This window comes from Oncorhynchus nerka, linkage group LG7 (genome assembly GCF_034236695.1).
Source record: "Oncorhynchus nerka isolate Pitt River linkage group LG7, Oner_Uvic_2.0, whole genome shotgun sequence".
NCBI lineage: Eukaryota > Metazoa > Chordata > Actinopteri > Salmoniformes > Salmonidae > Oncorhynchus > Oncorhynchus nerka.
This window is the reverse complement of record NC_088402.1, coordinates 88,206,869-88,225,249: the sequence shown is the minus strand read 5'-3', so window position 1 is coordinate 88,225,249 and position 18,381 is coordinate 88,206,869. Positions and strand designations below refer to the sequence as shown.

The 18,381-nt window shown below is 41.4% G+C and overlaps 1 protein-coding gene across 2 annotated transcripts; it reads left to right on the top strand.

The window, feature by feature from the left end:
- Positions 1 to 618: 618 nt before the first annotated feature.
- Positions 619 to 12,612, top strand: LOC115132537 (homeobox protein aristaless-like 3). 2 transcript variants are annotated; one of them, XM_029665283.2, is made up of 4 exons: positions 619 to 1,054; positions 8,052 to 8,329; positions 8,607 to 8,669; positions 9,544 to 12,612. In XM_029665283.2, exons 1-4 carry the CDS (start codon positions 691 to 693, stop codon positions 9,892 to 9,894), a joined length of 1,056 nt encoding a protein of 351 aa, XP_029521143.1. In that variant the 5' UTR covers positions 619 to 690; the 3' UTR covers positions 9,895 to 12,612. The 2 variants fall into 2 exon arrangements, with proteins under 2 accessions (XP_029521143.1, XP_029521142.1); XM_029665282.2 differs by having other exon boundaries at positions 8,607 to 8,714.
- Positions 12,613 to 18,381: the final 5,769 nt, after the last annotated feature.

Here is an 18,381-nt window from a genome sequence, read left to right as displayed (position 1 = left end):
TGCCTAACAGATGGCCCACTAATGTTTTTAATATGTATCGGCAGTGTTCTACTGAAATTATGCGTATTCTAACATTTCAAGTAGAATGCATTTGAGAAATAACATCAAAAAGAGCTTGAAATTCAAGCGTTGTGCATGAATTGTAGCCAACAGATTATGATGCAATATAATACAAGATATCCATAGATATCCCCCACATTCCCTGAATTTAGTCACAAAGAATTACTGTTACATTGACATTAATCCGGACAGTTGGGTCTAAAATAATATAATCTGTAAAACAAAGGGAAAAAAATGAGGGCACCAATACATTTCCTCGGGCGCATTTGGCCATTTGGCACCGAACATAACAAAACGCCTTCATGTTTGTTTAATGTGCCTTGCGTAAAATGCTCTCTATATCCCTGCCCGAATTAGTCATCTGCTTGTTTTTGTAACAAAATGAAAGAGGATTTAAATGGTTAATTGTAGCGACAGGAATCACACGTGATTGAATTCTTGGCGGATCATATCAGCCCACTGTCCCGCTTGGTCCTCCCTGTTTCACGGGTCTTTGTTCATGATCTCCTAAATCCCACCCACTTGAAACGAAGAAAAGAGTAAGAAAAAACTCGCGCTCGCACAGAAACCTTGCTTTCACTGTAACCGGGACCAGAGTAAAGTCGTTAAAGTGCATCCCGGACTGACCTCATGATGGAGGCGGACAGTTGTTTATCTTTCTCTTCGCAGCCAAACCGGACAACACTGAATAACTCTCCCGGTTTGGATCAGAATAGTTCTGGAGGTTCGTTCCTTCCCTGCGATGAACTACAGAAAAGTACACATCTTCCTCTCGCTCACCGTCTGAGTCTCCGGGATCAGGGTGACTTCTACAGCTCAAGCTCCATGGGACGGTTTAACGACGGCGCGTCCGCGGACTTTACGCACGGGGCAGCCTCCACGAATCCTCGCGCCTTGCCCAACAAACACAGCAAATACATGGAAAATATTAATCAAGACCAAAAGGTTTTATCAGTAAGCGGGAAGGGCTCGTTTTATGACAATTACTCGGAGGGTAAGTGGAGTTTTTATAAAAAATAATCGAAATCACGGCCATCAGTGTGTGAGGCTACGAAAATAGTAATAATTATCATAATAATCGTTATTATTATTATAACGTAGGCTATTTACCAAAATAATATAGGCCTAACTGAATAATGTCCTGAGTCTATTGCCTGTGGAAACCGTTTGACTTATCAAACATTGGCAAAATCCATCGTGATAAAGATAATGGAGATCAACATTTCTGTAGCCAGCTACCTCAAATTGTTTCAAGTTTGACTTTATAGTGTGGTGACTCGGATAAATATATTTTCAGAGTTTCTTTGGCGCTGCACAGCCTGCGTATTTTTCAAGGCCTTGGACAAAAACGTCTCCAATGATCGTAATTCATTTTCACTAAATGTCTGATTTTAATTGTTCACCTACAATTGTATTACTATTCAGCTTGTTTGAATAAATTATGATATTGTTCCAAAGTGTTCCACAGCAGGCCCGGATCAAAGAAATCTCCCCTCAAAACGGAATGCTGCTACGGCTTACTTAGTCCACACATGATAATACTAGGGCTAACATATTGAATTAGGCCTATATTTTGTTCCTTGCGAGCTCTTTTTCAGAACTTAATTCTATTTTTGGTGCACATAATTTCCCCAATGTTGCCTATAAAATGTTAATAAAATGTTGAAACACATATATAGGGCCATGGCATGTTATAAGCCTAGACGACTACAAAATGATATAGCCCGCGTAATTGTCTAGGCCTACTAAAATGAATGTGCAACTATATCTAAAAACGTATTTTAGCCTTTAGGCTACCTTAGTTTTGTCACTAAATGTAGGCTATCACAATGTAAAAATCACTTGGTAAAAGTGGACGCACATCACTGGTGATAAATATGTCATCGGGTTTTATCTGCACTTGACACTGGTAGTCACAATTAGTTTTGATGTAAAGTGCGAGCGGGCCAAAGGTCAGAAAGTGACTGAGCCGTCTAGGTGCGTGATTACGGCGTCCGTGCAGGAAGCTTCCACCCGTGCGGTATAAACACATCAATCCCGTGCAGCCTTCACAAAATACATTCATACATTTAAATAATAATAATAATACAGCTAAAGTTTATTTGAAATTGATCATGTTTCTTATCTGAAAGTTCTGTTTTTGTTTCTGAATAGCTAAGTAAAGTTGCACATATCCAAATTAGATTCTCAAGATGTCCTTTATGCAAAATTTGACTCCGTGTCATTTTGTTGTTTACGTCAAACTTTTCAGATTACATTTTCTTTTTCAATATCATCACATTTAACCACATTAGGACATTCCCAAAATAATTGTAAAATATATTCAATTCATTAATACCATTGAATTCAAAATTAGAACTAGATTAACTTAAAGATATAAAAACTGAAAATGCAAATGAGATAAAACTTTGGCCAACTCAGATGTTTTGATAATGTAATGTGAGATTTGATCAACAACAACGCTTGAAGCATGCTACAATACAACAGTCCAAGTTTGAAACACTTTATTAAACTTGTATAATATCCCATGAACTCAAGTCTTAGGATATGACATGGTTCTTCAGTATTATTTATTGAAGTTTTGAAATCCATCCTCTAAAGTTGCCAATGAAGGCATGTGAGTCCTGATAAGGACTTAGTGATGTATGTGTTCAGAATAACATTCATATCAGTCTGATTCATGTTGTTGCCAAAGACAGCCATATGATGGAGCAGAGAACCTCCATCTTGACAGTTTATCTTTATCTGAAATCTAGATAACAGGTCTGATGTCAAATTGACTGGATGATATTCTATTTCCATAGGCTTTGACTGTGGTCTTGAATGATTTATTTTCTTAGATTCTTCAGATATTAGCAAACACAACCCACCCACGCACACTCACTTGACCCATACGCAGGCGTGTATACACACACAGGAACGCACACACTAGTGCGCATGCACGCCAAGCACGCACGCACACGCATGCACTCAAAGTTTAAAAATAAATAAAAACACCTAAATGAAAGAGTTTATTAAAATTTTCAAAATAGGGGTTGTTGACTATATAATACTGCGGTTCCTGAGAACCCCAAATATTGGTATGATTAGAATACTTTTTGGGGACAAGAGAAATCCATTTGTTGTCAGTCTGTGAACTCTAAAGCAGTTTAACCTGAGTGTTGGTTTTCTGGGTCAGATTTGAGTGGAGATGTGGTCCACATGACAGTTGCTTGCTGTCCAACATTCTGGGGCACAGTCAGACTCACACACCTTCAAAGGCAGACTAGTCTTCCTGTTTTGTCTATCGGTGCTTGGGTGGGGGGAGGGTTAGGGTTTAAGGATGGTAGAGCAGTGGGATGGTATACCACATAGCATAAAAATGTTTTAGAAATAAATAGATATATTGAGATAGGGGGATGATCAATTGATCAGGTATTCATAACCTGAGATCTCATGCACGTTGACACTTCTTGACCCTTCACAGTCAAAAAATAATAATTTACAAATGCAAAATGATTCAAAAGAAAACATTTTACATTTGTAAAAGTACAATTACAAAAATGCAAAACTTGTTACTAACGCTTCAAGACTTCAATCTCATGATCTAATCTGCATAAGACGTCCATTATAAAATACTGTCCAACCCAATCCAATGCTCCCGAAATGTTACATTTTTCATTTCACAGAACAAGAGGCCAGGGAGAGAACAGCTGAAATTTCCACGTGACGTCAGTATATACTCACATTGGTCCATTTGGACTTTATCTCGACTGCACAGTTTTGTAATGCATTTCACATACTGTGCATCTCCAATTACACTGGACCATAGGGAGAGAGGATGTGGGCTCTTGGTAAAAGCCAGCGGTGGAAGAGAAAAACTATTGTTATACTTGAGTAAAAGTAAAGATTCCTTCATAGAAAATGAATCAAGTAAAAGTGAAAGTCACCCAGTAAAATACTACTTGAATTAAACGTCTAACAGTATTTGGTTTTAAATATACTTGAGTATCAAAATGTAAACGAAATTGCCAAAATATACTTAAGTATCAAAAGTAAAAAATAATTTCAAATTCCTTATATTAAGCAAACCAGACGCCACACTTTTAAAACATTTTTTGAATGTATGGCTAGCCAGAGGCTCCAACACTCAGACAACATTTATAAACAAAGGATTTGTGTTTTCGTGAGTCCACTCGATAAGAGGCAGTAGATGACCAGGGATGTTTTCTTGATTAGTGCGTGAATTGGACCATTTTCCTGTCCTGCTAAGCATTAAACATTTAAGGAGTACTTTAAGGTATCAGGGAAAATGTATGGACATTTTTTTGGAATGTAAGGAAGTAAAATAAATAGTTGTCAAAAAATATAAATAGTAAAGTAAAGTACAGGTACCCCCCAAAAAACTACTTAAGTAGTACTTTCAAGTATTTTTACTTAAATACTTTACACCACTGGTAAAAGCTACAGGACAGAATGTCTGACCTCTTTTTGAATACTTATTCTTAGATTGTAACTTCTTTAATAACCTCTTTCCAATCTCTTGGCATGATGAATTATAATGTGTGGTTGGATCTAAATAGACATCAGGGGGTTACATCCAAAATGGCATCCTTTTCCCTATATAGTGCACTACATTTGACCAGAGTTCTAAGGGTCCCTATTCCCTATATAGTGCACTACATTTGACCAGAGTCCTAAGGGTCCCGGTCAACAGTAATGCACTACATTGGGTAAAGGGTTTCCATTTTGTAGACGCAGGACAGGAATGTTGTGTTACGGTGAAAGAAAAGCCCTCTGTTTTGGGACAGAAATTGAATTAGGTTGATGTTAAATGACTGCTCTCAAATGGTCCCTGTGTGAGGCTTTTAGGACATAGGGAGAGTGCAGATAGTGAAGGAGAGTGATTCTCTTCTGGGACCACAGACATACTGTAACAAGGCAACATTAAACATGTCGTCCCTACGAATGATGCCCCCCCCCAACCCCCCCGAGCGTGTGACTAACAGATTTCACTTAATAACTATTACTGTAATGTAGCAACGGACTAACAGACGGAGACAGATCCACAGTCCCCTCCCTGTTTTCATTGTGAGGGACAATTAACATGAACAATAACATCCATACATCTATCTACAGTCCAGCCATCCAAACACACCGAGAGTAAAACATTATGGTACAGTCCAGTCATCCAAACACGCCCAGAGTAAAACATTATGGTACAGTCCAGTCATCCAAACACACCCAGAGTAAAACATTATGGTACAGTCCAGTCAAACACACCCAGGGTAAAACATTATGGTACAGTCCAGTCATCCAAACACACCGAGAGTAAAACATTATGGTACAGTCCAGTCATCCAAACACGCCCAGAGTAAAACATTATGGTACAGTCCAGTCATCCAAACACACCCAGAGTAAAACATTATGGTACAGTCCAGTCAAACACACCCAGGGTAAAACATTATGGTACAGTCCAGTCATCCAAACACGCCCAGAGTAAAACATTATTGTACAGTCCAGTCATCCAAACACACCCAGAGTAAAACATTATGGTACAGTCCAGTCATTCAAACACACCCAGAGTAAAACATTGTGGTACAGTCCAGTCATCCAAACACGCCCAGAGTAAAACATTATGGTACAGTCCAGTCATCCAAACACACCCAGAGTAAAACATTATGGTACAGTCCAGTCATTCAAACACACCCAGAGTAAAACATTGTGGTACAGTCCAGTCATCCAAACACGCCCAGAGTAAAACATTATGGTACAGTCCAGTCATCCAAACACGCCCAGAGTAAAACATTATGGTACAGTCCAGTCATTCAAACACGCCCAGAGTAAAACATTATGGTACAGTCCAGTCATTCAAACACGCCCAGAGTAAAACATTATGGTACAGTCCAGTCATTCAAACACGCCCAGAGTAAAACATTATGGTACAGTCCAGTCATCCAAACACACCCAGAGTAAAACATTATGGTACAGTCCAGTCATCCAAACACACCCAGAGTAAAACATTATGGTACAGTCCAGTCATCCAAACACGCCCAGAGTAAAACATTATGGTACAGTCCAGTCATCCACTCATCATGGACTCCATAAGGTATCGAAAGCGTTCCACAGAGATGCTGGTCCATGTTGACTCCATTGATGTTGACTCCATTGCTTCCCACAGTTGGCTGGATGTCATTTGGGTGGTGGACCATTCTTGATACAAATGGGAAACTGTTGAGCGTGAAAAACCCAGCAGCGTTGCAATTCTAGACACAAACCGGTGCGCCTGGCACCTACTACCATAGCCCGTTCAAAGGCACTTAAAACTTTTGTCGTGCCCATTCACCTTCTGAATGGCACACATACACAATCCATGTCTCATTTGTCTCAAGGCTTAAAAATCCTTCTTTAACCCGTCTCTTCTCTTCATCTACACTGGAGTGGATTCAACAAGTGACATCAATAAGGATCATAGCTTTCACCTGAATTCACCTGGTCGGTCTATGTAATGGATTCACCTGGTCTGTCTATGTCATGGATTCACCTGGTCGGTCTATGTCATGGATTCACCTGGTCGGTCTATGTCATGGATTCACCTGGTCAGTCTATGTCATGGATTCACCTGGTCGGTCTATATCATGGATTCACCTGGTCGGTCTATGTCATGGATTCACCTGGTCGGTCTATGTCATGGATTCACCTGGTCGGTCTATGTCATTGATTCACCTGGTCGGTCTATGTCATGGATTCACCTGGTCGGTGTATGTCATGGATTCACCTGGTCGGTCTATGTCATGGATTCACCTGGTCGGTCTATGTCATGGATTCACCTGGTCGGTCTATGTCATGGATTCACCTGGTCGGTCTATGTCATGGATTCACCTGGTCGGTCTATGTCATGGATTCACCTGGTCGGTCTATGTCATGGATTCACCTGGTCGGTCTATGTCATGGATTCACCTGGTCGGTCTATGTCATGGATTCACCTGGTCGGTCTATGTCATGGATTCACCTGGTCGGTCTATGACATGGATTCACCTGGTCGGTCTATGACATGGATTCACCTGGTCGGTCTATGTCATGGATTCACCTGGTCGGTCTATGACATGGAAAGAGCAGCTGTTGATGATGTTTTGTAGACTCAGTGTAGATTGCCATTTCATTGGTTTGTTATTTTATACACACAATCGTACTTTCTAATCAAATATGGGTCAAATGGGGGTCGAATTTCTAACTTCCTAAATGGTTTAATTCTCACACATCAGAGTTTGTTTTCTGCTCAGTGATTCGAGACCTTCATTTAAGGAAGGGTGTTGACAGCCAATCAAAACGAACCGTGTTGCAGTACGCTGGAATGTTGTGTCTGGTCAAATCTGACTAAACCATCATTTATTTCTGACTAAAGTTGATGTCCAACACTATCTCATTTGTTCATGTAGTAAAACGATACCACAAGCAGATCACTTTAGTGTTTTAACATAATACTGCAGTTACCTCTCATGTCGACGTTTCTCATCAGGCCTTCATACCTCGTATTAGGGGGAGGAGGAGCTGGGAGACCCCTGAGACAACATGGGAAGGTTCTCGTTCAGATCTTCTACCGGAGAAAAGACAAGCCTGCATCCTGTTTATTCTTTTCCAGAATGTTACGTTGCTGCCTCTTACAGTGGACGTTAATGAATTCAGTTTATTATTATGGAGAATATTGCATTTGCTGCCAGTGGACATTAATGAACCACCCCTAGTCAGCCTTAGGTTGGCGGTGTAATCTGAGCATCTCTGTGTGACAACATTACCACGGGTAGACATCTGAGCCTTGCTTAAACACAGAAAAGTACTTTGTGTGCGCACGCACGCACGTACGCACACACACACACAAACACACACACACACACACACACACATAGACACACACACACACACTCACACGCACGCACGCACACACACACACACTTTGTTTTGTACATGTAACCACCATTCTCTCTTTCTCTCCCTGTATGCTCCTCCCTCAGCCAGAGAGAAGGCGGGTCCCAAGCCCATGGGCTATCCCGTGATTGGCTCAGACTGCTGCATCAAGCTGAAGGAGCCAACCAACGGTCTCCAACCAGGGGACTCCATAGCAGACTCCATCGACCTATCGGGCAAGAACAAGAAACGCCGTAACCGCACCACGTTCAGTACATTCCAGTTGGAGGAGCTGGAGAAAGTGTTTCAGAAGACGCACTACCCTGATGTTTATGCCCGGGAACAGCTGGCCCTCAGGACCGAACTCACAGAGGCCCGTGTACAGGTAGAATAATGCCACTCTACACAGAAAATACAAAGTCCCCTCTACCCATGCTGCTACAGTAGCTAACAGAGTTTGCAATAGTTTTAGGTATTTGTCACCCCCCCAGATGAATCAATATCCCAGGGCCTATTTCTATGTTCTATTGAAGCCAAATTCTAACAAATTGAAGCCAAATTCTTTCAGGCAGGTAGGAACATGGCAAGGCAGGGATCCTATATAATGGTAGAGAAAAATCATCTCTCCAATCTCTCCCTTAGTCTCTCTCTTGATTCGTCAGGTGTGGTTCCAGAACCGCCGGGCCAAGTGGAGGAAGAGGGAACGCTACGGGAAGATCCAGGAGGTGCGAAACCACTTTGCTGCTACGTATGATATCTCTACGTACCAGGTACACCCTGACACATAGATCTTTGGTCACGTCATACGATATCTCCCTCCTGCCTCCCTCCGATAGGTGCTAGATAACATACACACTGACACATAGATCTCCCTCCTGCCTCCCTCCGATAGGTGCTAGATAACATACACACTGACACATAGATCTCCCTCCTGCCTCCCTCTGATAGGTGCTAGATAACATACACACTGACACATAGATCTTTGGTCACGACATACGATATATCTACACACAGGGGTGCAACTTTGGTTTTTAGAAGTGCAGTGGGAACATAATTATTATTAATATTTTTTATATATTTTTATATCCAGTCGGATAAACACTCCAAACAGCCAACCCGACCGCACGGAGGCGCCCGCATGGTCCTAAAGCACACCGTCGCCTCTTTTTCTATCACATTCCAATGATAAAACTGGGCGGGACAAAAAAATTGCAATTTCAGAATGTCCCCCCCCAGTGAAAGTTGCGCCCCTGTCTCTACGTACCAGGTACACCCTGACACATAGATCTTTGGTCACTACATACGATATCACCCTCCTGCCTCCCTCCAATAGGTACTAGATAGCATACACACTGACATAGATCATAGGTCATAGGTCACTAGCTATAACCCTTCTATCATTATCATCACAGACTAATTAGAATCCTTTAAACCAATCAATCAACCAATCAAACCAATCAATAATGATATAGACCCATACATTGAATTACCAAGCATTGGCATTTAAATTTCAAATAGCATGATGGGAATGACCTTTATGCAGCCTATCAGTGGAGCGTCGTCATTGGTCTCTAATCAGACTGCACTCTTCCTTTGTAGATGCAGAGCAACCTGTGGCCAGGTGCAGGAGGGGGGTCCGGCGGGGGCTGTGTCCTGGGCCCTGACACCATGTCTTCCTCCTGTATGAGCCCTTACCCCCATCCCCACAGCAACCTCCCCTCTGTGGGTTTTATGGGCATGCCCCCGTCTTCCAGCCACCCACACCACCCTCACCATCACCCCCAACACCACCCTGGCATCAACGGCCTCTACTCCCTCCACAGCTTCCCTGGGGCCCTCGGGGGCCACTCCTTTGAGCCGGGGCCCGAGACAGAGTATAAGTCATCCAGTCTGTTGGCCATGCGGATGAAGGCTAAGGAACCTGGGAGTCTTCTATCCAGGCCTACATGACCACCACAGTGTCAGGGTCAGATCCCTACCATGTATTGACTGAGCTAATGCATTCACACACACATTCAAACTCAATCTTGTATACTAGCAACCCGAAGGATAGTTATGGCCACATGTATTTGTGTTCCTGCATGTTGAAATGACAGCAGAAGTCAAAACTCTACACGCATGCACACACACACACACACACAAACACACACACACACACACACACACACACACACAAGTATAATTAACCTTGTGGGGACACATAATTCAGAATCCTATTTTCCCTAACCCTAAACCTAAACCTAACCCTTACCTTAACCCCAAAACCTAACCTTTAACCCCAAACTAACCCTAGCTCCTAACCCTGGTCGAAAACTAGCTCATAACCCTGGTCAAATACTAGCTCCTAACCCTGGTCAAATACTAGCTCCTAACCCTGGTCAAATACTAGCTCCTAACCCTGGTCAAATACTAGCTCCCAACCTGAAAACTAACCCTCGCTCCTAACGCTAAACCAAATTCTAACCCTAACACTGATTGGCTCAAACCTTGACCGGAAACCACCTAGAAATAGCATTTGACCTTGTGGGGACTAACAAAATGTCCCCAGTTTGTAAAAATGTTGATTGATTTAAAATATTCCTGTGGGGACTTCTGGTCCAAACAAGTATAGTTAAACACACACACACACACACACACTTTCAACATACACCTCCGCTACTTTCCTCCAAATAATGTAACATTGCCGTAAACCCACAGACTTCAGACCGTGACAGGACCGACCATTTGTTTGAGTTTGTTAGGCCACCATCAGGCACAAAACCTGCCATTTTGCAGACATTTTTATTGAATCCAGATTTGAGCATTATCACAAACATAGTGAGACCAAAGAATATAAAAACAATATTATTTAAATATGTAAGATGTAGATGTTAATAAAGTACAGTACCAGTCAAAAGTTTGGACATACCTACTCAATTCAAGGGTTTTTCTTTATTTTTTTACTATTTTCTACATTGTAGAATAATAGTGAAGATATCAAAACTATGAAATAACACATATGTAGTAACCAAAAAAGTGTTAAACAAATCAAAATATATTTTATATTTGAGATTCTTCAAAGACCCCCCACCCTTTGCCTTGATGACAGCTTTGCACACTCTTGGCATTCTCTCAACCAGCTTCATGAGGTAGTCACCTGGAAATCATTTCAATTAACAGGTGTGCCTTGTTAAAAGTTCATTTGTGGAATTTCTTTCCTTCTTAATGCATTTGAGCCAATCAGTTGTGTTGTAACAAGGTAGTGTGGTATACAGAAGAAAGCCCTATTTTGGTAAAAGACCTAGTCCATATTATGGAAAGAACAGCGCAAAGAGAAACAACAGTCCATCATTACTTTAATTAGACATGAAGGTCAGTCAATCCAGAAAATGTCAAGAACTTTGAACGTTTCTTCAAGTGCAGTCGCAAAAACCATCAAGCGCTGTGATGAAACTGGCTCTCATGAGGACCGCCAAAGGAAAGGAAGACCAGAGTTACCTCTGCTGCGCCATGATGAAACTGGCTCTCATGAGGACCGCCAAAGGAAAGGAAGACCAGAGTTACCTCTGCTGCGCCATGATGAAACTGGCTCTCATGAGGACCGCCAAAGGAAAGGAAGACCAGAGTTACCTCTGCTGCGGAGGATAAGTTCATTAGAGTTAGAAATTGCCTCAGAAATTGCAGCCCAAATAAATGCTTCAGAGTTCAAGTAACAGACACATCAACTTCAACTGTTCAGATAAGACTGAATCAGGCCTTCATGGTCGAATTTCTGCAAAGAAACCACTACTAAAGGACATCAATAATAAGAAGAGACTTGCTTGGGCCAAGAAATAAGAGCAATGGACATTAGACCAGTGGAAATCTGTCCTTTGGTTTGATGAGTCCAAATGTGAGATTTTTGGTTCCAACCACCGTGTCTTTGTGAGACGCAGAGTAGGTGAACGGATCATCTCCGCATGTGTGGTTCCCACCATAAAGCATGGAGGAGGAGGTGTGATGGTGTGGGGGTGGTTTGCTGATGACACTGTCTGTGATTTATTTAGAATTCAAGGCCCACTTAACCAGTGTGGCTACCACAGCATTCTGCAGTGATACACCATCCCATCTGGTTTGCGCTTAGTGGGTCTATCATTTGTTTTTCAACAGGACAAAGACCCAAAACACACCACCAGGCTGTGTAAGGGCTATTTGACCAAGGAGAGTGCTGGAGTGCTGCATCAGATGACCTGGCCTCCACAATCACCCGACCTCAAACCATTTGAGATGGTTTGGGATGAGTTGGACCGCCAAGTGAAGGAAAAGCAGCCAGTAAGTGCTCAGCATATGTGGGAACTCCTTCAAGACAGTTGGAAAAGCATTCCTCACGAAGCTGGTTGAGAGAATGCCAAGAGTGTGCAAAACTGTCATCAAGGCAAAGGGTGGCTACTTTGAAGAATTTAAAATCAAAAAAATATTTTTATATGTTTAACACTTTTTTTGGTTACTACATGATTCCATATTTGTTATTTAATAGTATTGATGTCTATCATTCTACAATGTAGAAAATCGTTAAAAAAAATAAAGAAAAACCCTTGATTGAGTAGGTGTGTCCAAACTTTTGACTGGTAATGTATGTGATGTATGTTGTACTTTATTGATCAACAATAAAGGGTTTCATCTGCCTCCAATCGTCAGAGGGAAAATGTTTCCGCTAATGTAGGTTATGGGCACAGGTAGATTTCAACAACTACTTTGGCTACGACCTTTACTGACTGTGGTGTGATCAGACTATACAACATCCAGGACTACAATAGCTGTCAGTCTGTTGAGGTGTGCTGTGGTGTGTGTGTGTGTGTGTGTGTGTGTGTGTGTGTGTGTGTGTGTAGCAGTATAGCTGCATAGCTGGCCTCACTTCAAGAGACCTTTGGCTAGCACCCCATGCATCAGTTTAAAGTGGCAGCTCCATTAATGAAAAACTAACTGAGCGACCGCACTAAGCCGCTGATGATGAAGTGTAGGGTGGCTATAGGGCCTCCTATAGTCCCTACTCTGCATCGAAAAGGCAGGGTTTTTGCTAAAACAGTAAAATAATCCTGCAGCAACAATTATAATTAATGAACATTTTGTAGGGGTTGATATAGTCTTTTTCGTGAAAGAAGTCTGAAATGTCAAAGTCCAAATGATAAAACTTCAGAAGTCGTTTTAAAACCTTAAATACACAACAAGTTTTACATTTCCTGCTTTGCAGAACATTTCTCATGCAACAGGGTGATCAAATGAATATCCAGCATTTCACGTCTGTCAAATAAGGGATGAGCTATACAGTGCCTTCAGAAAGTATTCACACCCCTTGACTTTTTCCACATTTTGTTGTGTTACAGCCTGAATTTAAAATTGATTTTGATGTAGATTTTTTGGGGGTCACTGTCCTACACACAATACCCTATAATGATTATTTTTGGGGCAAATTAATAATAAATGAAAAGCTGGGTTTGTTAGCGCAAACCTAAATAAATTCAGGAGTAAAAAAGTCAAAGTTGCATGGACTCTGTGTGCAAAAATAATGTTTAACATGATTATCTGTAAGGTCCCTCAGTCGAACTGTGAATTTCAAACACAGATTCAACCACAAAGACCAGGCAGGTTTTCCAATGCCTTGCAAAGAAGGGCACCTATTGGTAGATGGGTAAACATATAAAAAGCAGACATTGAATATCCTCTTTGAGCATGGTGAAGTTATTTATTACACTTTGGATGTTGTATTAATACACCCAGTCACTATAAAGATACAGGCGTCCATCCTAACTGAGTTGCCGTAGAGGAAGGAAACCACTCAGGGATTTCACCATGAGGCCAATGGTGACTTTAAAACAGTTACAGAGTTTAATGGCTGTGAAAGGAGAAAAGTGAGGATGGATCAACAACATTGTAGTTACTCTACAGTACTAACCTAAATGACAGAGTGATAAGAAGGAAGCCTGTGGAGATTCAAAATATTCCAACACATCTTGTTTCCAATAAGGGACTAAAGTAGTACTGCAGAAAATGTGTCAAAGTCATTTTTTGTTGTTGTCCTGAATACAAAGTGTTATGTTTGGGTGCAAAAACCTAAAACACAAGGCCAAATCTACACTATAGTTTCTACCAAGAAGCCAGTGAATGTTCCTGAGTGGCTATTTTGACTTAAATATACTTGAAAATCTAATGGCAAGACTTGACAATGACTGTCTAGCAATGATCAACAACTAATTTGACAGAGTTTGAAGAATAAAACTTTTTTTTTAAATGGGCAAATGTTGCATAATCCAGGTGTGGAAAGCTCTAAGACTCAAAGTCATAATCACTGTCAAAGGGGCTTATATAAAGTCATGACTCAGGGATGTACGGTGCATTCGGAAAGTATGCAGACCCCTTGACATTTTTCCACATTTTGTTACATTACAGCCTTATTTTAAAATGGATTAAATAAAATAAATGTCCTCATCAATCTACACACAATACCCCATAATGACATCACAATACCCCATAATGGCATCACAATACCCCATAATGACAAAGCGAAAACAGGTTTTCAGAAATGTTTGATAATTTATTAAAAATAAATAACAGAAATACCTTATTTACATAAATATTCAGACCCTTCGCTACAAGACTCGAAATTGAGTTCAGGTGCATCCTGTTTTTCCATTGATCATCCTTGAAATGTTTCTACAACAGGATTGGAGTTCACCTGTGGTAAATTCAATTGTTTGGACATTATTTGGAAAGGCACACACCTGTCTATATAATGTCCCACAGTTGACAGTGCATGTCAGAGCAAAAACCAAGCCATGAGGTCAAAGGAATTGTCCTTAGAGCTCCGAGACAGAATTGTATCGAGGTACAGATATGGGGAAGGGTAGCAAAAAATGTCTGCAGCATTGAATGTCAAGCGTCACGTCTGGAGGAAACCTGGAACCATCCCTACGGTGAAGCAAGGTGGTGGCAGCATCATGCTGTGGGGAGGTTTTTCAGCGGCAGGGACTGGGAGACTAGTCAGGATTGAGGGAAATATGAACGGAGCAAAGTACAGAAAGATCCTTGATGATAACCTGCTCCAGAGCGCTCAGGACCTCAGACTGGGGCGAAGGTTCACCTTCCACCAGGACAACGACCCTAAGCACACAGCCAAGACAATGCAGGATTGGCTTCATGACAAGTTTCTTAATGTCCTTGATTGTGGACTTGAACCCAAACATTGATCAAACATCTCTGGAGAGACCTGAAAATAACTGTGCAGCGACGCTCCCCATCCAACATGACAAAGCTTGAGTGGATCTGCAGAGAAGAATGGGAGAAACTCCCCAAATACAGGTGTGCCAAGCACATAGCGTCATACCCAAGAAGACTTGAGGCTGTAATCGCTGCCAAACGTTCTTCAACAAATTACTGACTAAAGGTCTGAATACTTGATATTTCAGTTTTTTTCTAATAAATTTGCAAAAATTTTGAAAATGTGTTTTTGCTTTGTCATTATGGGATATTAACCTGTTTTTGCTTCGTAATTATGGGGTATTATGTGTAGATTTATGAGGGGGGGACGGACGGACGATTTAATCAATTTTAGAATAAGGCTGTAATGTAACAAAATGTGGAAAAAGTTAAGGGGTCTGAATACTTTCTGAATGCACTGTGTGAGATAGCACATTTATTGAACATTAAATACAGAACTATTGAACATTAAATACAGAACTAACATTTCTAAATACATGTTTTCAATAAGTCATTATGGGGAATTGTGTGCAGATCGGTGAGAAAGAAACACAATTTAATTAATACATTTTGAATTCAGGCTGTAACACAACAAAAATGTGGAAGGTGCATGAATACTTTCTGAAGGCCCTGTAAGTCTCACTGAAGAAATTGGGATTATAATGTCCTCTTTTTTTTTATCACAATGAGTATTTTATGGAGAGGTGATTCATTATTCTTTACTGATAGGCTCTTGCCTTGACACAGCGGTGGTGTGGCGTGATTTCCCACATTCCAAAATGGGTTTCAATGACCCAGAGTTATGTGACGTCATTGTTTTTAGCACTATCCACAGAGTTTTTAAACTATGGCGTGCACCAAGGTTCAATTCACCAATAAATTGGGATTATGTATACTGTGCTAATGACCATAGAGAAAAGAGTAGGTGGGAATGTACAACGAGGCATTTGTTGTAAGTTCAGCCGCCATTTCAATTCACCGCTGCTATTGGGGTCTCCTTTAGACCATTGGGAAGAGTGCCCCCTACTGGCCTTCTGACAACACATCCAGCACCATCTCCCATCCAAGGATCAACCGTGCCCACCTCTACAGGGCAGATTCATTTAAGAAGCAATAAAGCCAGCAGTGGGAAGCAGGCGGATGGTGGGGCTGCTGGCTACTATTGATTGAAGGAAGATGAAGATTCATGAGAGAGAACTTCATGTTTTCTCTGTGTCTACTGTCTTCACATCATTGGATGGTGCTGCTGTGATATGTAGAGTTACGTGCCACCACCCAATCTGGTAAACATGACAAGATGCCCACTCCGTGTCAGCTAACCTTACACGATAATCTGGGTGATTTTCGTTAAACCATCATCTCTGGGTTAAAAACAAAATGATTTACTGTGAAAGATAGATCCTTCAAAGCTACTTTTGATTCCCCAAGTGGTTAGATTGCTATGGGCAAATATTTGGTAGACACTCTTTACATTCTATCTACTCTCCCTCTAGTAACTTCAGTACTATTACAGCAATGCTGGAACTGATTAGCTGCCAGCCAGTCCCCTCCCGGCCTCCCCTGATCTGTGTCGTGTTTTGTGTAAGACAACATGTGGTTCCAATAGAGGAGCTGAGCAGACTGGAGGGAGTGTAAAGCTAACCCGTCAGAGACACTTTCCACACCCACATGCAGCCTTCAAATTCCAGCCAGACCCAACGAGACAGCAGCAGGGCCATATTCATTAGGCACCAAACTGAAGAAAGCAGACCGAAACAGAGAGGGACAACTACCTGAACTAAGAATACGCTCATTTTCGTTTTCTGTTGCAGACTGTTTTAAAACGTTTTCCGTTGTGCGCCCCACTGAATATGCCCTGGCACTCACTCCCCAGCTACACAACCCAAGCACTGATTAAACATACGATTAAGTAGAAGAGATAAGAGGATCCTTCAGAACAGATCAGGAACTAAGGAGAATGATGGACGGCGTGTGGAAAGCAAGCTGAGGAAATAGTGTATAATGGCTTATAGGACATTATCACAATGAATGAGTCATTTGGTCCCTCAAAGTAGCATTTACTGTAATGTTTAATGCAGAGGTATCAGACTCCCAAAATAGACGTATTAAACTTTAAAATCAGACAGAGTAAATGTTTAACCATTACAAAGGGAGATACAGTGAAATTGATGCGTCTAAAATGTAACAGTACACTGCTTTACCTCAGACGGTTGTAAAAACAGCAGTCATATAGTAAGTACCGCAAATGTTTTGTATTATAAGAACAGTAGTTCATCAACTGTCCCTGTTCATTGCAAATCTTGAGACAAAATTATTAAAACATCTCTCTAAAGCCTGGTCAGTCACAGTGAAATGGAACTATTTTAACCTGAAAATAGTGTGTACAGTACATTGAATTGGCTACCTAAGTTGTATTCCAAGTAGACTAAGGAGCTTGTGTCTATTAACTCAGTAAACCAGGCTATAATATGCCGGCCTGCGCTTCGTTGCTATTTGTCATTGGTGCATGAGAGTCATCCATCAAAAACACTACAGAGCGGCAAACGGCTTAGGTCCTAGGTGTGTGACAACCGTTCCATCTCTGACACACACACACACACACTCTTTATCCAGGGTCATTGGGTGAGGGCTGTCACTGGCGCCTGTACATCCATATATTAACCTCATTACCCAAAAGAAAAGACCTCTGAACGTGTCATTAAATCTGCAAAGCTGTCGTCCCGACCATAGTTTCAAAAAGTACACCAAGCTTTTGATCTAGGCCAGAGATGTACCTTGACTGCAAGAGTAGTTCCTGAATCATAAACCAGAGAAGCAGTTTCTGTGCTTCTATTTTGAACAACTCACGCATCAGGTTCATGCCCATAAATCCAGGCCTTGTACTCATAAAAGCCTCGCAGAATAGGAGTGCAAATCTAAGATCTGTTTTAGCGTTATTATACGTGAGCGATAATCAATGAGGCGCTATGAGTTCCCTGGAAAATAATGAACTGGCGTGGAAGTTGCTGTTCCACGAAGCACTAGCGGAGTGGTACTAACCTTCCACGGAGTGGCATTATTTTCCAGAGAACTCATAGCGCCAGGAGTTGATTGTCCCCTGTTACACCATGCTAGAAATGTGTTCATTTGCCGCTAGAAATGTGTTCAACATCCATTAAAGTAGATAGCAAGTTTACTAGATAGCTACAGTAGTTGCCTTGGTAACCAAATAAACAGACTTGACTA